Below are 24,484 nucleotides of genomic sequence, written 5' to 3' on the forward strand. Positions count from 1 at the left end.
GTTGGACTGGCCACGCATTCAGCAGGGCAGGTCGTTCCTGCGCCTGCAATGGCAGGTGCTGGCTACAGACGCCAGCATGTCAGGCTGAGGGTGCGCGCTGGGGGATCCGGTGGCACAAGGAACCTGGTCCAGGCAGGAATCCGGTCTCTATATAAATGTATTGGAGCTGCAAGCAGTAGTCCGGACCTTGCAGTTCTTTGCACATCGGCTGGAGGGAATGCCAGTGCGACCGCGGTGGCTTACATAAGCCATCAGGGCGGGACCTGCAGCAAAGGAGTCACTGGATCCGATGGCATCCCGCTTCAGACAGAAGCTTCCAGCCTAGCTGGCCAGGTCAAGGGATCCCAGAGCACTAGCAGCAGATGCGCTAATGGCTCCCCGGACAGGTTGTCATTACCCCTAGGTCTTCCCGCAAGCTCCTCATTTCCCGGCTGCTCTGGAGAAACAGGAAGGAGGGCTACCTGTGATTCTCTTAGTCCCAGATTGACCGCAAGAAACATGGTATGCGGAACTCGTGGACCTGGTAGCAGTCGTGCCCTGGTGGTACCCCTGTGAAAAGATCTGCTCTCTCAGGGTCCCCTCTACCACCAGAATTTGGCTACGCGGCATTGGACGGCGTGGCGGTGGAGGCCACGGTACTGAGGGCACGGGTTTCTCAGACCCAGTTATTCCAACAATGATTAGGGCTAGAAAGCCGTCGTCATTGAAAGTATTTCACCGGGTAATTCCAAAGAACAAACACTAGAATATGGTGTGCTGTATTGTCAGCTTGCTCACTTCACTACCACTGACGAGGGCTCTGTGCAGCCAATACGTGTCTGGTTAGAGATGGGTACACCTGGCAATTTTAAATATGACTAAATAGAGAGGATTACAAATTTTGCTCTGCAGGCAAGCGTGGATTACACTTTTTCCTGCATGGAATTTTTTACCATATCACCGGGTGTGGAAAACATCCCTTCGCTGGTGCGAGCAGAGGGGGGCACACCCGAGGCATTTCTCGTTGGCTCGCCTCCTTGTCTTTTCTCCAGGACGGGTTGGACTTGGGCCTGAGCCTCAGCTCCCTTAAGGGATAGGTTCCGGCCTTTTCGGTCTCCGATGCCACCCTGGGACCTAAAACGGGTTCTGGATGCCATACAGGCTCATCCGTTTGAACCATTAGTGGAGATATCGCGGCGGCTGATGTCCTGGGAGGTTGCCTTCCTGGTGGCGGTTACCTCTTCGCGCAGGGTGTCGGAGATTGAGGCTCTGTCGGCAAAACCACCTTTTACGGTTTTTCACCAGGATGGGGTGGTGCTGTGACCGGTGCGGTCTTTTCTCCCAAAGGTGGTGTCAACCTTCCACATTAATGAAGACCTTGTACTACCATCGTGTCCAGAGACTGTTCACCCTAGGGGACGGGCTCTGCATACCGTAGACCTAGTCCACGCCTGAGGACGTATTTGGACCAGACCGCGTCCTTCCGGCGCTCGGGTTCCCTGTTTGTGATACCGGATGGTCCGAGACGTGGTCTTGCAGCATCAAAAGTGACAGTTGCTCGCTGGTTTCGTTCGGCAGTGGTGGAGGCCTACCGGGTTAGAGGTTAGACACCGCAGTTTCCGGTGACGGCACACTCCGCCAGGGCACTGGGGGCTTCATGGGCGGTAAATCACGGGGCCTCAGTGTCACAAGTGTGTAGGGCGGCTTCCTGGGTATCCCTGCACGCCTTTTTCTAAATTTTATCAGATGCATACGTTTGCATCAGCCGACGCTTGCTAGGTCAAAGGGTTTTACAGACGGCTGTAAACTGACTGCATGCGTTTATGATTTTTGTACCCACCCTCGGGGACGGCTGTGGGACGTCCCACGGTCTTTGCTGTGTACCCCAATGACACGAGCGAGAAAAGAGGATTTTTACTCACCGTAAAATCTCTTTCTCGTCTCGTCATTGGGGGACACAGCACCCACCCCTCTTTCTTTATATGACACAGTGGTGGTCCTGGTCGGACTCCGGATTCTGTAAGTCACACATGGTCATGTGTTTTTCATTACAGTTAAATTTTGATGATGTGTCATATTGCTAACTATTGTTGTCTCTCGGTTCCCGCATGGCTACTCCAACTGCTGGCATGACAAACTGATTAGCCTGCTGTCGGCAGGAGGGATATAGCCAGAGGGCGGAGCTAACTTTTTGTGCTTAGTGTCGCCTCCTAGTGGCAGAAGCTATATCCCACGGTCTTTGCTGTGTCCCCCAATGACGAGACGAGAAAGAGATTTTACGGTGAGTAAAAATCCTCTTTTTTCCGTCCAAAAGCAGGGCAGCTGGGCAGAAACTTGATGGACCACACTATGGTCAATGGGGTCTATTTGATGCTACTCGTTACCGTCCTGAGACAGAGCCATTCAGCCACAGAGATTCCTCTTTCCTGCTCCAGAGCAGTAAGGCGGAATCCCCAATGCAGGTGTGAGACCACCCCTAATATGTAGTTTACATACAATGCTATCTCACCAGCGATATTCTGTGGTTTCATCCCACCTCCGTTGCATCCATACATTTTGTTCCCTTTCATTATGGGCAGTTGTATTGTGTGATCCCAGTCCAGAGCTAGTCCTTCTATGCAGCTGCCTGTGTATTATAGGACGTAATCCCTCCTGATAGCTCGCGTTCACTTCCCCTCTACACCAAGCTCCATCCACTTTGTTTCTCTGTATATCCCACATTTATAGAGTGCTGTTAAAGATATCATTTTGGTCTTACCTAAGTGACAAAGATCGCAGTAATATAGTAGGTGAGTCCATATAGTGCTTAGATGCAGTTCTATAACTCCTCCATATCTTACTGCCTGTCTATACTATCTGTGTGTGCTGTGTGCCAGATCTCCTATGTATCCTGTAAGATGCAGCTTCACACTGTTCTTCTGGTCTCCGGAGCTGACAGCTAGAGACCTTCTACAAGCAGGAGGCAGGCCGTGTGAAGGAAGCAGCATCTTATAGAAGTTCACAGGAGGTTCTGTAGTGTGAGTTAGAGGGGTGTTAGAACTAAAGCCCAGGTTACATTTCACTTGCTTCACTTGGATAAGAATCAGCAGAGCAAGTGCAGTGTGAGGACACACCATCCCCTCCATCCCGGTGAAGCCAGAGGCAAAATAGGAGATTGAGACTGCATCGGGGTAATCACATCAGAGGAAGAAAAAAAGCCAAGATGTCTGCCAACCTGTAGCACACACCTTCCCCAATGAAAGAGAACATTACTGTAAATTCCACTTACAACCCATTCAAATTTGCATGAGGGCTTCAGTAACCATTCTGTTTCTCTGTTCAGTGTTTGGAGCAGACTAACGGCATTAAAACTGAAACAAATGTTTCTGTTTAATTTCCTAATTGATTTCAATGGGTTTTCAAATAGCAGAACAGAAGCTAACTGAAAGTTCTTCCTTCACTTTCCATTGTTTTGAAAACCCATTGAAATCAACGTGGAAAAGACTGGAAACGTTTATTTCTAACTTCCATTTTTCTGCTCCAAGCATGGAAGAGAGAACTGGAATAGTTATTAAATGCCGGTGTGAACAGGCCCTTGGGACATGCTGAATTTTAATATGTTGATAAATCCTCAATTAGGTGCAAAAAATGCAACATCTTGTAAATTCTAACTAAAGAATGGCCACTTTTCACCTACAAAGCTTCAGCATACTAAGGCTTATTCACACAAACTGCTTTATGGCTTGCTGTGCTGGAAAGGGCTCAACAAATGGCAGTGTTCTGCAGTGCCAAGGGAATTATTGCCGTGTCTCTGGAAGTATTGATTTTCAGTTAAAATACAATGTAGTTACTAGAATTTATATACTGTGCTGCGCCACTTTAGATCTGCTACATGGTTATAGTCTATTGATTTCTGTTTTTATTGCCTTCTACAGAAAGTTTGCTGTTTCTGCAAAAATACCTGATACAAAATGGTGTCAAAAGTGCTGCGTTGGTAAGTGAGATCCTCTTAGAACATTTATTTGCCGCATGAGAGAGGATGTCTGCGTTCCTGTTTTTCCATTAGTTTATAAAATGACAGAGCATTATATTTAAAAGGGGATATCCAGGAAGCGGCCGCCGGGATACACCAAAGTTGGAGTGGAAGCACTGCTCCGACCCCTGAGTAGCGGCTGACGCTCATAATTGCAGGCGCAGCTCTCATTGAAATCAGTGGGACCTGCGCCTTCGATTACAAGCGCAACTGCATTGATTTCAATGAGGGCTGCGCTTACAATTACGAGCATCGGCCGCTACAAAGAGGTTGGAGCAGTGCTTCTGCTCCAACCCCAATGTATCCTGGCAGCTGCTTCTGGGATAACCCCTCTGAGTGCAAATTCACAATAAATGTGTTTAATGGGAAAACCCCTTTACATTTGTGTGTTTGTCAAGGATTGTGAGGGTGACGGCTCAAGAATCTAAATTGGTGTATGCTTTCTTCTGTTATGAATTTATGCAATTTTTTAGCATTTTGTAGCCGGGTCACATATCTTGTTGCGTAATTCTGCATAATGTTTGCTCCATTTAGGTGGGTCACTTTAAATAGAGCAAATATTTACTTTTGAACATCTACTATTTGATGGTTGCATCCTCAAAGACGAGCTGATTGCAAGGAGTCATGTTAGCGTTTCCCCGCCAGATTTCTTCTCAGTTCTTATGGCCAAGGGTCATCAAACATTCGGTTCACAAAGGGTATGGATGTGCCCATGTGTGCCATCTGAGCAATGCACTGACCTGGCAAGTGAGAATTTCTCTTTGCGGTGGTTTTGTGCTCAGATCATATTAGGTTGTACTTCTGTAGGCATTCCACATTATTCAGTGCATCAGGAGTGAAGAAATGGGTTCAGTATCCAGGATGGCCTACATGAGAGGGGTATTTCTAATCACACGGGTGTATCTTCTGTCAGTGTGCTGTCTGTATTTTTTACCGACTGACTACGGACAGCATACAAACCCATAAAAGTAATTGGTGTATTCAGACGTGAGTTTATAGGTAGACCAATGTTTCATGTAAATATAATCGCAGTAGGCCCTATTTACGCTCATGGGAGCATTAAAAATCCCACAGCGAAAACGGATGATTTTTTACGCATGTTGACAGGAGATTGTGGGGTGTGGGGGGGTGACATCAATTAGCCTTCTAGCCAGTGTGAATAACTTATGGCACATGCACATAAAAATGTATAAATGCAACAAAAAAGCATACAACACACACAGTGAATTGTATATGCCTGAGTGAATGAGCCCTACCAGTATGTCACTCCCTAAAATATGAGACATTTTCCCTAACATAGATACAATGTGCGTTGGCAATAAACAGGTAACTATTCTCCACATTAACGCCACAGGATGTAAGTTTATGTCCTGGCTGGGGGGTACTTAACACAATAGGACGCGCCACCCTCCAGTGAGAACAAGCTGTGACTGATAGTCGGCCTCCTGCTGTAATAGTGAGGATCAATGAGAACATTGATTCCTGCTCTTAACCCCTTCCATACTGTGATCAATGTACATTGCGTAATGTAAAGAGTTCACAGAGGGAGCGTGCTCTCACTGTGTTGTCATTGGCCCTCCGCAATGTAATTGCGGAGGGTCAGTGGGATTCCCATGGCAATCGGATGCCATATAGTGGTGTCTGGGTGTCCTGCCATGACCTGTGATTACTGTTGTGAGCAATAATGCATTGTAGCACAGGAATACGGCAATACATTATCATAGCGGTCAGAGTTGTTATGGTTCAAGTTCCCTACAGGGACATAAAAAAATGAAAAAAAATAAATTAAATAATGGTAAAAAGAAAACACACGTTTTTGCACACTGTCCCATTTGTATAAAAGATTTTTTAAAAACTCACATATTTGGTATTGTATCCATAACGACCCGTACAGTAAATTAAACATACTGTTTATTCTGCATAGTAAAAAAGAAAAAGAACCAAACAAAACGGAGGCAAAATGCTTAATTTGTTCATTGTGTCATCCAAAACAAAACGATAAAAGTGATCAAAAAAGCTGTAGTACCCCAAAATAGTACCAATAAAAACTACAGCTCGTCACGCAAAAAGCAAGCCCTCGCAGAGCTCCATCCATGGTAAAATAAAAAAAAGAGACTTTGACTGCTATGATCTAAAAAAAATAACAATTTCCAAGAAAAAGGGTTTTTTTGTGTGCAAAAGTTGAAAAAAATCTTGCAATAATACTTTTGTACTTGTACCAGCCTGCAGAAAAACAAGTATCATGTCATTTACACTGCAGGAAAAAATAATGGCAGCATCAATGTGTTTTCTCTCCCTGCCCTTCAGAAAAAAATGTCTTAAAATTTTATAATACATTATATTAAATCTACAGTTTGCCACGCAAAAACCAAACCCTCATACGGCTAAGTCGACGGAAAAATCAAGAAGTTATGGCTTTTTAAATGTAGAGATGAAAGTCCCCCAAAAATTGTCACGTTGGTATGGTCAAAATAGGCCACGGCCTTAAGGGGTTAAGAAGTGTAACTGGGAAAAAGCCTAATCCCACCCTCCAGGCCTGCGTTACATGTATCTGCTCAGCATTACAGGAAATAGTACTGGTAAACGTTCACCCTACTTTTGGAGGCTGTTAGCGTGTTCAAACAAGTCACCGAATTCCAGTTCTCAGCTCAGGTGTGTAAACAGGCTTCTCAGCCAAAAAGTAAGATGACCCGTGTTCTAGCAAATCCCTAACTTCACGCTTCTTGAGTTCCGTGAGGACACAGGAGACGTCCAGAATACCTTGCAGCTGCTTGTTCCACCAGCAGACACTGTTATTATGTTGGTGAACCATGGGTTATGTACTCGTATAGACCTGAAGACCGCTTATTGTCCTGGTAGCCTTACAGCTAGAACACATGAAAGTAACAACTGCACACCAAGAAGTAGGGTGCGTAAAGTGACCCTCCGATACTGGACAAACAAAGATGGCTGCACCAGTCTAAAACACTGCACCTGTGCTGCCCACATGAGCAGCGGTGGCCGGTAGGAGCAGCATGTAGTGTTTTTGACTACAAATGTATACCAATACACAGTGTGCATCAAGTAGTCAGAGAAGCAGTTTGGCCATCTTTGTTTGTCCAGGCTGGCCTGGAGGTTTGCTTTAAGGGTTCTAAGGGTGCTTTGGATTTGTGGTGTTCTCAGTTTTGCATCTAGATTTATATATGTGTTTTAATACCTCTTCACACGTGACATTTTTTTTGCGTATTTTCCATAGCAGAAAAAATCTACAGCAAATCCGCACCAAAATGTGCACCATTTGATGTGAATTTTAGTGCAGATTTACTGTGGAGTTTTTCAGATGTGGGTGAACGCACCATCGAGATATATAGCCATCTGAATTGGGGATTGGTCTCTAAATAAGAATAGATTGATAAATTAAGTCCTCAAGGACCAGAATATTTTGGTCCTAAAGCGCCAGACACTTTTTAGTGATTTTACGCATATGATGGATTTATGGCCTACTTTTTTTCTGGGGCCGCCAAAAGTATTTTTGCTGCTTTTCTTTATGATGTATAGGACTGTTTTTAATACCTTTTTCAACTGAAAATTTTTCCATTTCTCTGCTTTATTAGGGGTAATGTGTACAAAAAGTAAAAGAAAAAAAATTAAATTTATAGCTGTTTATTTTTAAAAATAATATTTTTACATTACAATAAAATGTAGGAATGGGCTCCCAGTTTTGTTTCAGACAATTCGTATAGTCCCGGATTACAAGGTGGCTATGGCGATGGTTTTGGTTGCTGCGGGCAGTGGGTCTTTTTCCTTTTATACAATATGTATTTGTATTCTGTAATATTTTAAACTTATTTATGAAACTATTTTTTTAACATCGGCGTCCCCTATGACATCATATAAGACCTCTGGGTCATTCACAATGTCATTTTTTTTCATTTAGTTTTCCACTGTAAGTGGTGCAGCCATAGATACAGCCCCAGTTACAGGGGAAAACATCCTGCCAGTGTTACATTGGTCACTACCAGGGCTGATCTGGGTCTGCTAAGACCCTGCAGCTCCACCATGCCAGTGGGCACACGACAATGATGAGCTTACCAGAACCAGTAAATGAAATTGCACATCCTTAACTCTCTGCATAGGGCTCATTGAGTGCTATGTAGTCTGCAAAAGAGAAAACAGAAGCAGTTAAGAATTGCTTTTGTCTTCTCCTCCGGGTCCTCGGCTGTCTGATAGCCGAGCACCTGACTTGCTCCTGCTAGATTGCAGGAGCTCTGTAAACACATGCTGTATTTTAATATGGTGCAGGATTAAAGGGAAGTTGTCTCAGTGACTGATTCCTTTTAACTTTTGCATTAAAAGTTTACTTGTAATGTAGAGGAATGACTATGGCAGAATTTATTGGCTCTGTGTCTGTAAACTCAGCCATGTGGCAGTAAAATGCCTTGACCTTCAATTATATAGTGTCTAGAGAAAGGCGGCTCTGCTCTAAAGCCATGCTCATTAGTTGTCACCATGCCCTATGCTGTGGGAAAGGGGAAGGCATTTCGTTCCAGTTTCAAGAGGCTTATTAGTAGCACACGGTGGCCTCTGTAGCTCTAGAGGTTAAAAATGACACAATTCCTTTGATTAGGATTTTCATTAGCTATCTTGTTAACGGTAAGGAAAATAAGCCACTGCTGAATACACGGCTTCCTCCAAAGTACATAAACCAATAACTCATCTGTTATTGTAAATATGTTTCATCCAGATGTCAAATTTTTGCCCGTGTTGTCTTTTGGATAGAGGTAACAATGGTGACAGTAAGACTTGTCACAGAGACCGGTATAGGAATACATTGAGTCTTACAGCAACTCAAACCATTGATCCCAACTTGGGTCGCACATAAAAGTTACATCTTGAATAGTTAGACGCGTGCAATGTCTGACGTCTGCCCCGTGCAATATGTCTTTGATGAATTGACGTGTCTTCAATAAACCAGGCCTTACGGTTCATCATTAGCGCCTAGCATAATTAAAGCAGTAGTGACTGAATGGAGGGAACTTCTGCAATCAAAATGTAGTTCAGAGTCTTCCCTGAAGAATGGAGGTTCTTGTAGAAGCAAAGGTGGGTGGATGAGTGGGGCAGACCAGCTCTATGTTCATGTGTATAGTGTTAGAATGGGAGATTTATATATTAATGTTTGCTAAATATGCTGCAAAAACGCTTTGTAATGATAGTTACCTGTATTAAAGTTAGTGTTATTTGATGTTTCTAGTGAGGAATCCATATACAAGCCATAAATATCTATGCGGAGCCCTCCAGTCAAGCATCATACTCCTAGAGTGGGTAGAACAAATGCAGAAGTTCATGCTAATTAAGGTATGTGGATTTGTATTATTATATCTGTGTGCTCCCAAGTTATTAACACAAAAGTGAGATGAGAGAAAAAGCGGGGTGGTGCAAACCTGGTGGGCAGAATCCTATAACTGATATCAGAGCGGGACCAAAACTATATGAAAATAGTTTTTCAAAGCAGGAAGGATGCTGCCAGCCTGGAAACCGCTACATTGGAACTGATGAACCATACAGACAATTGTGGAAATTCATCCAAAACACACTGAAAATATTAGCACAATCCTGCATAAAATCCATCATGGAACCAAAAGGCAAACCTGACTTCTCTTTTATTTAGAACCAGCAAATGACGTGTTTTGAGGCTTGTGTCACTTGACGACTCAAAGCAAATTTGCAGGAATGTTGGCTTCCAATAGGTGGCGCTGCAGAGGTATTGTTCTATCTTTCTATTTGCATATTTCCCAGAGGAGCATGGATGGCCTTATAAGTCTCCTCACATACCTTCTTGGTGCTCTCCTTAAGGAGAAACGATACCTTTCCTGACCCACATCTGCAGGGCTCTCACTAGGCAAGCCAGAAACCTTGATGAGGGGCAATTGCCCCAAAACAGCTGTCTGTGCATGGTTATTCTGCCTTCGTCTTACAATTCCCAGTCATTGTTATAAGTCTTGTTTAAAAGGTCTGACATTGACTTCCAATAGGTGGCTCTGCAGAGGTATTGTTGTATCTTCCCTATTTCCCAGAGAAGCATGGATGGCCTTATAAGTCTCCTCAAACCTTCTAGAATTGACTCCAGTATTCATCAACATCATTGGCACAAAAAAGCTTGCCCACAGCCATATTTGTACACAGTCCAGCGTCATCTGAGGAAGAGGCACAAGCCTTGAAATGAGTCATTTGCTGGTTCAAAGGAGAAATCGGGTTTACCCTTTGGTTCCATGATGATTTTTATAGAGGTTTGTGCTGATTTTTCCAGTGTGGTTTGTATCACTTTTTACAATTACCACACAGAGTCACTCCTACAAAAACCTGGAATCCATAGAGAGGGAATAGTTCCATAATAAGAGTTTTGATTGTCTGTAATTGTTACATACTTTTCATACAACCTTTTTCTTGACTCTGAAACTCATGCAGCAAAGAATGAGAATCCTACCCACTTGTTGGGTTATATTCCCGGGAGCTGCTACCTTTCCATCCTTTATAACTGCTTGTGGAGATTTTCCAGTGTTGTTACGTTGTAAGGCTTCTGCAGTTCTTACTGCTCGCTTGGGAAGTAGCAGAAATTCACGGGCCTGTCACTGTTGGTTTATAAATAACTGGATGTTTGTGACAATTCAGTGAACTGAGGAATTTTGTGTGTCCGCGGGTGATAGATGTTGACAACCTGTGTTGTTTGAAAACATTGAGAGAAAACACTGAAAAAGAGTTAAATAGTAGTTGTAGAATACTAAACGCATTCACCGGCCAACAGAATTGGGTTCAACTTTTTACATTTCCTAAAATAGATCAAAAAGTTGGATGATTCCTGCAGGTGAATTTCGGAGAAAAGGCACATATATAACTATGTATTTGCATCTGCGTTGGGACCTTCTGTTAGAGGTTCTGTCGCAGATCCAGCACAAAAATTATAAGGGGGGGGGGGGGTAACAGAGCAGAAAGCCAACAGACCCCATTATAGTCAATGAGGCCCGTGGGCGCTGTTCAGTTCTATCCTGTTACAGAGCTGTTCAGGGAGCAGGTAAGGGGAATTCCTGTGGCCGAACAGAGCAGGAAAGCGGAACCCCTTAGAGTGTTTTGGAATTACATGTATACTTTTTGATACTCTATTTATAAGCCAAGTACTTAGGAAGAACAGAACCATAACGGTTTATTCACACAGACGCATTTGTACTGGGTATTATACATGTAAAATTTGCGCGCACAGTACACAGTGAAAATAGAACCTATTGATTTTAATGGGTTTGGTCACGTGCAATTTTTGTATGTGCCAAAAAAAAACAAAAAACAGCATTTCCTCATTTGGTGCATGTTACACATCAATTAGTCCATATTAAACTTAATTATCCATTGAAACCAATGCTTGCGTGTTTTGGGGTTCTTTTTGCGTGCACAAATACGCAGGGCATGTACGCGCAAAAAAAGGAGTAAAATGCGCTCAGACACACAAAAAAATGCAACACCCTCCACGAAAATACACGTGTAAATATGCTAATGCCGTGTAAAGCCGGCCTCAGGCCATATATTAATATATGAAAATGACATGAAACCTGCGGCAGCATGTTTTGATATAGCAGATAGTCACGCTGCAGATTTTAAAATCTCTGTGCCCTCAAATCTGTGTAGGTTTTTTCCACTCCAGGTTAATGGGATTTGTAAAACTCATTCACCTACATTGCAGTTCACTGTTGTAGATTTTTAATGTGGTGTACATGTCCGTATGTAGGTTGAGTATGGTGCCTACTGCATGTACCCAGTCTAGATTCACCCACTACTGGACATTCCTCCTTTAATTTTTTTATTACATAGAGTATGAATACTAAAAGTGGCCCTATAACTAATGGTAGTCACTATAGATGAGCGAGTATACTCGCTAAAGGCAATTGTTCAAGCGAGCATTGCCTTTAGCGAGTATCTACCCCGCTCGAGACTGCAGGTTCGGGTGCCGGCATCGGGCACGGAGGTGCGGGGGAGAGCGGGGCGGAACAGAGATCTCTCTCTCCCTCTCTCCCCCCCGCTCCCTCCTGCTGACAGCCGCTACTCACCGCTCCCCCGCGCCGGCACCCGAACCTGCAGTCTCGAGCAGGGGAGATACTCGCTAAAGGCAATGCTCACTCGAGCAATTGCCTTTAGCGAGTATACTCGCTCATCTCTAGTAGTCACAGAAAATAAATGACCAGCAGTTGCAGTGGAATGCAGATGTAGCAAACCCCATTAACAGCATTGTAGTACATTGAAGTTATCACGATGCGCCACTCACATTAATGAGTGCTTTATGTAGGAATCAATCTGACAATGAACATCGCCAAAAAGGAATTGCAAGTACCCAATTATCCTACATAGTATATGGAGACCCTCAGCCATTAAAGCGACCCTCTGGTTTTGGGACAAAATTCTGTCCCAAGACTGGAAGGTGAGGGGAGTATATTACCTTCAGTGGTTCTTCTCTGCTATCTCTGCAGTTCTGGGTCCATCCAAGACTGAAATCCTCACAGTGCATTGGTAATGTTAGCCTACTAATGCATGTTTCCTGCTCAATGATTGTACATAGCTGTTCAGAGTTCATTAGGCCGGTTTCACATCTGCTTCAGAACCTCCAGACGCGGGTTCCATCACAGACCTGGCTCAAAATACCGGAAGAAAACTTTTTCATCCGTCAAAAGGCCGGGCAGCTGGGTGGAAAGCTGACAGACCCCATTATAGTCAGTGGGGTCCGTCCAGCGCTGTTCAGTTCCGTGCAGAGACCAAGCCATTGGGCCGTAGGGATTCCCCTTTCCTGCTCCCTGAACGCTGATGTAAAACAACCTTTAGGTAGTTAGAAAATTGCTGCAGCCATCTTGGATGGACAAATACAGGGCCCAAAACTGGTAGATTGGAGTTGCAGTCCAGAGAAACAGCTGCAGATAGTATACCCCACTTCCCCTTCTTGTCCTGGAAATGAGTTTTAGCCCGAAACTAGATGGTCTCTTTAAATTGCCCATATATACACTTATTCTTTTTTCTCTTTTTTCCCAGAACATAGATTTCCCATTACCATGCCCACTCATGATGTTAGAGATGCTGGTTGTGCCTGAGCAGGAATACCCCTTAGTGTGTGTGAGTGTCAGTAAGGGCACAGACTTTAACCAGGTCGTACGGTTTGAGACGGTGAATCCTAACTCCACCTCCTCCTGGTTTACAGAAACAGGTTAGTACTTCCACACTAGCATCAGAATTTCCTCTTTAAAATTATGATCTCAGTGTTACTTGAAATTAATTGTTATTCCTCCCTGTGGTCTACAGATACCCCACAGTCAGATGTTGTCCATGTGACACAGCTGGAGAGGGACACCATTCTAGTGTGCCTGGATCGTAAGTCTATAAAACTGCATGTGGCTATTGTTTGTTGCTTGTTCTTGCAGTCAGAAGGAAATCCTTTGTTTTTTCTTTTTAAGGTTCTATAAAAATAGTGAATCTTCAAGGAAGGTTAAAATCCAGTCGCAAGTTGTCTTCAGAGCTGACGTTTGACTTTCAGATCGAGTCTATAGGTAAGAGTCTTCTTGATACGGACACTGGATATATGCACCTAAATTTCATACGGTATCATAAAAGTTGCTCTTATTAGATGCTCCAGATTTATGGATACTTTATCCCACTTACTGGTAAATATACGTACAAAAGAAAATGACAATGCCACAAAAGGCACATGCCAATGCTAGCTATACCAGTCTCTTCATATACCAGACACTTTCATAGCGCACTTCATATTCTATAAAAACTACTTTTTGGGAGGAATACAATGGACCGAAGAGGAGACAAAAGTGACAAATGTTCCAACATTGCTCTGATTGACAATACAGTTACATATTTTCCACTGTGTGCATCTAACAGCAGTGATATTTATTATTTGAAGAGCTGTGTGCATCTAACAGCAGTGATATGTATTATTTGAAGAGGACTTCAATACACGGTGTAGTCAGAAATTTTCAAATGCATTAACAATAGAACTTCTTTTCTGTCAGCCTTGTGCATGAAGTCTGTGTCCACTCCCCACACATGCTCTTCTTTAGTGGCTGTCAAAGGCTGCAATTGATGAATGGTAGGGAGTGTAGGCAATATAAGTGCACACACTATTGGACAAAGGTAGGCAGGATTTTTGTATTTTTTGTTGTTTTAATTCTGCACTAATTGTCCTTATGGCTTTTGTTCTAGTTTGCCTACAAGATAGTGTGCTTGCTTTTTGGAAGCATGGTATGCAAGGAAGAAGCTTCCGATCAAATGAGGTAATAAGTCAGACTAATACAAAGTATAAATGTGCAGCTATGCTTGATCTTGGGGACAGGGCCTCCTGTGACTGAAAATTGGAAGTAGCAGTCACAGTGCTGCCTATACTCACAATAAAGGTACATTTAGACACAAAGATGATCACTCAAAGATGGCTTTTCAGCGATCATTTTGCATAATCTACTAATTAGTACTAATGCCTATTAGTACCAGTTAGTATCCTGTGAGCAGCCGGGAGCTAAATTTATTCAGAGGACCACCCGCTGTTCCCTGAATACATTCCCTTTGTTCTGCTTTGCTGATGTCCCCGGGCAGAACGCAACGTGTGATCCGTCTTATCAGCTGTTCTGCTGAATGACTGATTTCAAGCCAAACTGAAATCCATCATTCGGCAAAAAACTTAAAGATGGGCACATTTACATGCAATGATTATCCCTCAAAAGATGACTTTTGAGCAAATTGTGAGTGATAATCGTCGTGTTTAAGTGGGTCTTACATCATGCTTACACTAATGAGACACAAGGTGCAGATTTTGACTATAATTCATTTATTCCATTGCTGCCAAAATGGGAAGGAATGCACAGACCTCATGCCCACCTCTAAAGAGGAATGGCTTCTTTATCCCCAGTATCCAAGTATCATTCTCATACGCCATAATGTCTATAGAGGCTGCCTGAGAACGTGGGTCCCACGCTCCTGTCCTCCTCATTGTAGACTTACTGCATCCTCTGTAATGTGGAGGAGAATGAATGGAGCAACAGCTCCGTTCATTTTCCATGGGACTGCAGAGATAGTCAAACGGCAAGTGCTTGGGTGTTTCCATCAGCCCCATTGAAATGAATGGAGCGCCAATCAAGTATGCCCAGCTAGCTCCATTCAGGGTGATGTCACTGTGGGTAGGAGAACCGACTGCACAGTGATGTGAGGAGGGAGACACAAGATCCCCATTCTCAGGATTGGCAGTTTCAGTGGTGAGACCCCTACAATCAGTAAGTGATCCACCATGCTGTGTATAAGGGGATAACTTGTAGTTGTGGTAGAATCCCCTTACGGACCGTGTTTATCCTTGTAGCAGTCCTATTGATTTCCTTCCTAATTGCTGTTAAAGGGGTTGTCCCGCGCCGAAACGGGTTTTTTTTTTTTTCAACCCCCCCCCCGTTCGGCGCGAGACAACCCCGATGCAGGGACGTACAGACAGCTTACCGGAGCGCTTACCTTGATCCCCGCGCTCCGGTGACTTCTATACTTACCTGTGAAGATGGCCGCCGGGAACCTCTTGCTTCGTGGACCGCAGCTCTTCTGTGCGGTCCACTGCCGATTCCAGCCTCCTGATTGGCTGGAATCGGCACGTGACGGGGCGGAGCTACACGGAGCCGCTCTCTGGCACGAGCGGCTCCATAGAAGACTACAGAAGACCCGGACTGCGCAAGCGCGGCTAATTTGGCCATCGGAGGGCGAAAATTAGTCGGGCTCCATGGGAACGAGGACGCTAACAACGGAGCAGGTAAGTAAAAAACTTTTTATAACTTCTGTATGGCTCATAATTAATGCACAATGTATATTACAAAGTGCATTATTATGGCCATACAGAAGTGTATAGACCCACTTGCTGCCTCGGGACAACCCCTTTAAGTTAGATCTTTCTATTATTTTCTGGTTAGTGTAACTATTTTATGGGAATTGTTCCTCCCGACAGTTCAGACCATAAAAAATACAGGAAATATAACATATTTTGGCATTTTTTTCTTTGTGGAGGTTGTTTCACAAAGACCACCTTTATTTAAAATGAAGCGGGCGATCACCACGGGTGCAGATTCTGTCACCATGGCGATGGAGAAGCCTGTCTGTGTGTACCTTGGCAGCTGCAAGACAAATGTAGCGTTACATAGCTGCCAATGCACGGATGTGCCAGATTAACCAATACTGGAGTATGTAAGACCGAAAAAAGACATATGTCCATCAAGTCAAGTTTATTTCCCCCAATGTTGATCCAGAGGAAGGCAAGAAAAAAAACGAGGGTTTGAAAAAAATCCGTCCTGACTTCAAGGCAGCTCTCTGTTCTGGCGCACAAAGTGTTGTCCCCCTCTGTGACTTTCAGTCGCCCCTACTACTGTATAAGGTGAGGGGTTGTCTTCTAGAGAATTGATATGGATATTGTAGACATTTGTAGCACACAGATCTGACTACAACAAGTGAACTTCTGTGTCGTAACGTCTCCACATGTAACCGTTCAACAGGAGTGACAAGAACACTTCTGTGTACGTATGGCTTATAATACGCAGCACTGACTGCTCTGATTGGATCAGATTATAAGATGGAAATATGAGCATTATCTGGCTGTTTCATCCCGCTGGCAAAGGGGATGATTTTTATGTAAGTAATAAGTGGTCAATGTCTTTCTCCTTACAGATAACACAGGAAATCTCAGATAACACTCGGATATTCCGGCTGCTCGGATCTGACAGGTAATCGTGCAGCAATCAGACTGGAGTGACTTGTGCTCACACTCCAATTATATAGAACAGGGGTCCCCAACTCCAGTCCTCGGGGACCACCAACAGGTCATGTTTTCAGAATAACCTATGGTAAAAACACCTGTGGCAATGTCTGAGGACCGACAATAATTACATCACCTGTGCAATACTGAGGAAATCCTGAAAACATGACCTGTTGGTGGTCCTTGAGGACTGGAGTTGGGGAACACTGATATAGAAGAAAAACAGTATTAGAGGGTATTGTAACCTGTTATCTATCTGTGGTGCAGTTTGTTATCAAAATTACTCTTCCCTCATGTGGATGCATTATGTAACTTCACGCTGTGCCTCTCATTGACTCATCATCACCATAGCATCTACAGCAAACTTCGTACCTCACATCATTTACATCCACACAAGTGGCGTGAAGTTACCTCCCTCAAACACACAAGCCTACATGTTAAAATGTACACTTTTTCGTCAACTATTTTCTGAGGATCCACAGAGGTGGTTTCATGATGTATTTACAGATGTAAAGAGTTAAACTTTCCTGTGATAACTTTCTGGCATTGAAAAGCTATTGGTATATTAATACAATAAAAGCCATTGTTAAGCAAATTGAAAGGGTAAACAAATTGTGGCACAGAAAGTTATCCTAATGCTTTAAAAAAGTCAAGTTAAACTTTGCTACATCTGCACATGCAGCATTTTTTATAGGATTCATATGATTCCATTAATGCAGGGAATCTGTCCGCTTCCCCTCTAAATTAAGCATAGGAGTGTGTAGGAGCCGACAAACTGAATCTGACGGTGTGAATGTTATACTCCCTTACCTGCCGTTCACCCGCTGTATGCTGTCAAAGATGCCATTGAATGCATCCAGTGGTCTACTTGGCATATGCATAGAATGAGAGGACTACTTAGTAGTCTGCTAGATGCATTCAGCGGCGGATTAAACTGTGCATGTTGGGGAAGCGGCAGGGAAGGGGATTCACATGGCCGGATTCAGCATGTCAGAAGCTTTGATTTCAGCTGATTGGCTTCATAGGAGATGACAGAATCCCTTTAAGCCCAGTCTTTCTATGGTAGACAGTAATTGAGTTGCCACAATTTATCCTGTCTAAGGCTACATTCACCCGTGCGAACGTGATTGTCAACGAGCGTGTCAATGTGCGTCTTACCCTCAGTTGTGAGGCGTTTTTCATGCAAAAACGCCTTGCATCACTTCTGTGAAATTGCAATTTTCCATCACTTGTTTCATGCACGTTGGAAGATCGGCAAACGTTTCCCATTGATTTTAATGGGAGACATCACTTCGTACTCGCGTGCACATGGCACGGCATGTGATGTGTTTAACTGGAAAGCTTCTGCGTATTCACAGCCAATCTCAGAAGATGCAGCGCTCCCCTCACCTCTGAAGTCTTCGGCTGTCAGTGCTCCGCAGCACTCGGTGGCCTGTAGTCAGCGTAGGCCGCTGGTCAGCTGATGCGGAAGTGTGTTGTATCATAGAGAATGTTCAGCTTTTTTAATACTTTGCAAGTGATTCATGTTGATTTGACACCTAGTCAATGTAAAACACTAGTGTGAACTCTATTGTTCTTTAATGCAAACATATGGGTGAAGTTACAAGTAGAACATATTGAAGTAACGTCACCCAACTTCTAAGTAATTGAGTGATCCTTCCATTTTCTCATAGAAGGGGTAGTATCATAAAACCCCACTTCACCGTATTCTGCATACAAGGATGACCGACGCACAGAAATGACCAGTTGCTACTAGATCGTGATCGCATCTGCCTACATACCAATCGTCACCACTTCTTTTTCTTCTTTTGCAGGGTGGTTGTCTTAGAAAGTCGGCCAACAGACAACCCCACAGCCAACAGCAACCTGTACATTCTCGCAGGACATGAGAACAGCTACTGAAAACCAATGGCAAAATAGAACTCATGTTGCCAAGAAAACACTATTACTTGAGGGTCTTATGGGCATGGCAGGAAGAAGATTGGAAGACCATTCCACAGAGTATTGCAAGGTTTTCTTAACCCCAAACCTGCACCGTGTCAATGCAGCAGGCAAGGCAAAGGATTCTGTGCACACCACATTGCTCACCATATAGTGAAGCGGAAATGATGTGGTTGCAAATACTGGAATTGCAAGGAAGAAGTCATAGCAGGGTTATACGTCCCTGCTGAGGAACCTGAGAACAAAGCAGCAGCAGCAAGACGTTTTCTATACATATTATATATACACACACCAATAATTTATTGTGGCATGAGTCCGTGATGAAGAAAATGTCGCTTCTATGTGGTATGGACACATTTCTTCCCACACAAGTGCTACATTGAAAGTTGTGTAAACTTTTGCACACACAGGTAGTATTAAACCTCTTCTCATTCTGCAGTGGCTGTAACTTCCTGTTGCTGATGTCCTACCTGGAACCCTACTGTAGATAGTGAAACTTTTCTGATGTTCAAGTGTCTTAAATGTACAGAGATGTAAAATCGCTCCCCGATGTCCTGAGATCTATTCCTTCTCGTTCACCTGGTCACTAGACTTAGCTAGCTATAGAGTGGACAACGAAACACAAAAAGAGTTTATTAACACTATTGTATTTTTTATTCCGTGTAATTTAGTAACGCCAATATACATTTTTGTAAGTTTGAAAACAAAAAAAAGTAAGATACTGTAATCTATAGAGGATGTAAGCGTTTTATGATATCCTTAACTTTAATGCAAGTACACTGGTGTTTAAATTTGCACAAAGTATTGTCATGTGACACATTTGCACCACAGAGTTACCCTGTGACTGCTGTGAAATGCGTCAGCTTCTGCCATTAATACCTTTGTTTGCTTGCTTTTTTTTTTTTCTATTTTTATATTGTTAATCGACAAATTTTGTTTACCTGGATGTAACGTTTTTTTTTGCTTTTTTTTTAAATTTGCTTGGGCATGTGCGACAGCAAATTAACAAATGCATTTTTACGATTAAAGGGGAAAGGTCAGCAGTAATAATATATTTATTACAGGTAAATCACACTTTTTTGTATCATTATTTAAAATCTGAAAGGGAGACGATTGCAGCTTTGTTGTATAGCAGAACTTTTGACTAGGTAGTTGGCGGTTTTCTAACACCGCCTACATAGACTGCCTTAATGTATTTCCACCCACGCGTTTTGTGGGTCTAATTTTAATATCGTTTCCCGTTTGTGTTCCTACAAATGCCAATGTTGGGATCTATAACCTTTAATCTCACGTCACTCGTCATGCATAGATACGTATCCAGGTGAATATGCCGTTTGCATCTGTAGAATCAGCCATTTTTTATATATATTCAGATATGCTTCCTTTGTCTGTACGGAAGTCCTGCACGCAGCCGGAACCAGATGTCTCTGCTATGAAGTTGGAGAAATACTCAACATTTCAACCAGACTGCGCACCTCTAACATTCCACTTTCGGAGAGATTATTAGAATTTTACATTTTGTTTTGCCTTATTTTCATCCTTCAGGATGTTTGTGAACTTGTGGCCAAAATAATTTAGTTACTACCTCATGCAAATAGACTAAAGGAGACTGAGCATCAAGCAGCTGTGCATTTATTTTTGTTCTTGCTTTTGCATTTTTTTGCCATCACTAAACAGTGGCAACTCTTAACTAACGTAATTGATTATTTAGGGTAACTTTATTTAATGGACAACCCCCCCCCCCCCCCCCCCCGTTTTTCCACCATTCTATTAATGCACCTTAATAATACAGGCCTGTAACAGCAGCTTGATATTTATCATACAGCACTGCTCATCCCGAGCCCACCTAGCGTGATGAACCAGGAATCCATAATCCTACAAACTTCTTAATGTAATGACTTCTATATAAGATCTGAATTTCTGCACGTTGCAGGACCTGAGAGCAGCGACCGATCATGTGCCGCTGCAACGTTTTACCACGATGCACAGTTTAGCATTTTATTTCTTCCCTGCTAATTTTCATGTCCAAAACACTAATTAAATAAGAGAACTGTAGGTGGCCTAAGGTGTACATTCTTGATAAGGCAATGCTTTTGGATAAATTGATGATTGTATATACTGTAAAATAAACAAGATTTTTTTAACAATTTGTAGTTGGTATGTTCCTTATATTTATTATTTATATACTCTGGGATTAACGTTACACTGAAATTGTGTTATTGCATATTTTTACCAGTGCACTAAAAGGAGTGTTGGCAAGTTTGAAGTTTATCCTGTATCCACAGGAAAGGGGAGAGAACGGGTGACCTGGTGTTCCCTGCAGGAACGGAGGAGCCATTGCACACGGTCGCTGTCTCTCCATCTCTAAGGCCTCATGTCTATGGGCAAAAGAAGAATTAAAATCCGCAGCGGATTTTAACTCTTCTCCTGCCCGCGAATCCGCATCCCATAGGGATGCATTGACCACCCGCGGGTAGATAAATACCCGCGGATGGTCAATAAAAGTGATTTTTTTAAAAATGGAGCATGAAAAAATCTGGACCATGCTCCATTTTCGTGCGGGTCTCCCACAGGGACGGCTCCCGCAGGCTTCTATTGAAGCCTATGGAAGACGTCCGGATCCGCGGGAGACGAAAATCAGAATATACTCGCCTGCTCTGGATCTTCCCTTCGCCGTGGCTTCATCTTCTCTCTGTCCCGGCCGGATCTTTTTTCTTCGGGCCGGCGCATGCGCGGGGCACGCAACGAACGTGCCCTGCGCATCCGCCGGGCCAAAGAAAGAAGATCTGGCCGCAACGGAGAGAAGATGAAGCCGCGCCGAAGGGAAGATCCGGAGCGGGCGAGAGGTGAGTTTATTCTTATTTTTATGCCTCATGTCCGCGGGGCAGGAGGGACCCACCACGGATTCTCCGTGGAGAATCCGTAGCGGGCCTGATTTTCCCCGTGGACATGAGGCCTAAGGCTGCCTGCACACGAACGGGTCCGATTCAACAATGCAAGAGCCCACAGCGGAATACGACCCTGTGTCCGTCCAGCATCCGCGTGTACCTGTAGTTTTCTCTTCTTTATCTGTACTGCGGATGGCTGCAGCAAGCCGCCTCAGACATGTGCTGTACAGATTTTTTTTTTCAAATGTTTATTTCTTCCACACTGTCACTAGGAGATGACTCAGATTTGACATTTGACGCAATGTCAAATGCAGAATGGTCACCGGTCGGACGGCTTCCATTCACTTCAATGTAATCTGTCCATGTGTAATCCGCACTAAAATAAATAAAACATGCTGTGATTTTTCTCCAGCTCGTGGAAATTGTAATTCAATTCTGCTAGAATGCAAGAAGACGCGTTTTTCCACAGCATCTAACGAATGGCAATTGCTGTGGATCTGTGGTGCAGATGCTGACCACGGATTCCGCAATGCAAATTCATTCATTTGCAGGCAGCCGAAGGGATGGCTATTTTCTAAAAATATATGTATGTTTATACCGGTATTACCTTTTTCATAATAGATTGCATTGCTAGAATGGAAATACCCCTTTTCAAGGGAGTCTTGTCAGCTCGAACACGCTGTCCAAACTGCAGGCATGATGTTATAGAGAAGGAGGAGCTGAGTAGACTGATACATAGTTTAATGGGGAAAGAGTCAGTGAAAGGGTATATGCTCTAGACTAGAGGGCGCCCCCTTTGTAACAGTCACAGTCCTTAGTATATATAGATCATGAGAGAGATCTCTGTATTGTCCTCTGATAAACAACCCTAATGCCAAAAAGGTTGGGATGCTGTTTAAAATGTAAATAAATGTTAAGAAAAAAAATGATCTGGAAATCTCATATAACCATATTTTATTAACAATAGAACATATAGACATTTTTCCATTTCATTAAAAAAAAACTCATTTAGAGATTGATGGCACCAAGTAAAGGCTGGAAAAGTACGATTGAAAAACAGCTGGAGGGTCAATTTTCCACAAAGTCGCATAACTGTATAAAAAGATCATGTTAGAGAGAAGCAAAGACGGTCAGAGGTTCACTAATCTGTAAAAACTGCATCTAAAATTGTGGAATAAATTCAGAAAAATGTTCCTCAACATAAAATTGTGAAGGCTTTGAACATCCCACCAGCCGCAGTACATCAAAAGATTCAGAGAATCTGGAAAAATGAATGTGCAGATGGAACAAGGCTGATGGTCAATATTGGATGCTTGCAATCTATAGGCCCTGGGGGTTACTGCATTTAAAACAAGCATGATTCTGTCCTGTAAATCACTGGAATAGTTCCAGAAATTGTCTGTGAGCACAGTTTGCTGTGCAAGGGAAAGCTATATCACGCAAAGAAGCAGCCATATATCAACACAATCCACAAATGCCCACATCTTTTCTGGCCAAAGCTCATTTAAAATGGACTGAGGCAAAATGGAAAACTGTTCAGTGGTCAGATGATTCAAAATTTGAAAATTTCTTGGGAAATCAAAAGTCCTGCGGACTCAAGAGGAGAAGGGCCATCCAGCTTATCAGTGCACAGCTAAAAAACCCTGCATCTCTGATGGTATGGAGCTACATTAGTGCCTATTGCATGGGCAGCTTACACAACTGAAAGGCTTTATCAATGCAGAGCAGTGTATGGAGGTTTTAGAGCAACACATGTTCCATCCAGATGTCTCTTCTAAGGAAGGCCTTGCATATTTCAGTAAGACAATGCTAAACCACATATTGCATCCATCACAACGGTATGGCTTCACAGAAGAAGAGTCCGGGTGCTGAACCGGCCACCTGCAGTCCAGACCTTTCACCAGTAGAAAACATTTGGCGCATTCTGAAAAATGTATCCAGCAAAAATGACCCAGGACTGTTGAGCAGGTAGAATCAAACAAGAATGGGACAACGTTCATCTCCCAAAACTCCAACAATTGGTCTCCTCAGTCCCCAGATGTTTAAAGACTGTTGAAAGAAGATGAGGGGATGCTACACAATAGTAGACAATTTCTAAATGAGTTCATTATTTTTTTTAATGAAATGAAAAAATGTCTCCCTTTCACCTTCTGATCTATGTTCTAGTGTGGGTAAAATATGGTAATATGACATTTCCAAATCATTTTTTTGTGTACATTTATTGACATTTTACACGGCATCCCAACTTTTTTGGAATTAAAGTTGTATTTATACATAGCTATTAGTTCATCTGTGAGTCATCTTATTTTCTAAACTAAATAATCCCATAACATTTCTGGGTATTGTAGTCTGCCCATTCCATTTATTAACTTTGTTGCCCATCTTTGAACCTGCTAAACCTCTGATATGTCCTTCTTGAATACCACTGCCCAAAGCTGTATACAATATTCTATGTGTGGTCTGACCAGTGTCTTGTAAAGAGGAAGAATAATGTTCTCGTCATGTTCCCCCAGACCTCTTTTGATGCACCCCATGATCCTATTTGCCTTGGCAGCAGCTGCCTGACACTGGTTGCTCCAGTTATGCTTACAGTTACCTAAAATTCCCAGGTCCTTTTCCATTTCAGTTTCCTATTTAGTGTGTAATGGTGATGTGTTTCCTCTGCCCATGTGCGGTACCTTACATTTATCAGTGTTAAACCTCATTTGCCACTTTTCTGCTCAAGTCCCCAACTTCTCCAGATCCATTTGTAACAACATTCTGTCCTCTCTTGTGTTGATAACTCTACATAGTTTTGTGCCATCTGCAAATATTGATATTTTACTGCACAATCCTTCTACTGGGTCATTAATAAATATATTAAAAAGAATAAGGCCC

General features: G+C 43.1%; 1 protein-coding gene across 4 annotated transcripts in view; it reads left to right on the forward strand.

Annotated features, from left to right (window-relative positions):
• Positions 1-20,866, forward strand: part of MAP4K3 (mitogen-activated protein kinase kinase kinase kinase 3) — a 265,723-nt gene extending 244,857 nt beyond the window's left edge. For all 4 annotated transcript variants that reach the window (XM_066595838.1, XM_066595839.1, XM_066595840.1 and 1 more), the window contains 8 exons: positions 3,894-3,952; positions 9,222-9,325; positions 13,034-13,205; positions 13,301-13,369; positions 13,453-13,545; positions 14,210-14,280; positions 16,691-16,746; positions 18,593-20,866. In XM_066595838.1, coding sequence (XP_066451935.1) covers positions 3,894-3,952; positions 9,222-9,325; positions 13,034-13,205; positions 13,301-13,369; positions 13,453-13,545; positions 14,210-14,280; positions 16,691-16,746; positions 18,593-18,680 — 712 coding nt within the window. In that variant the 3' untranslated portion in view covers positions 18,681-20,866. The remainder of the gene's footprint in view (positions 1-3,893; positions 3,953-9,221; positions 9,326-13,033; positions 13,206-13,300; positions 13,370-13,452; positions 13,546-14,209; positions 14,281-16,690; positions 16,747-18,592) is intronic.
• The last annotated feature ends 3,618 nt before the right edge of the window (positions 20,867-24,484 follow it).

The sequence above is a fragment of the Eleutherodactylus coqui genome, chromosome 3 (assembly GCF_035609145.1).
Source record: "Eleutherodactylus coqui strain aEleCoq1 chromosome 3, aEleCoq1.hap1, whole genome shotgun sequence".
In the NCBI taxonomy this organism is placed as follows: domain Eukaryota; kingdom Metazoa; phylum Chordata; class Amphibia; order Anura; family Eleutherodactylidae; genus Eleutherodactylus; species Eleutherodactylus coqui.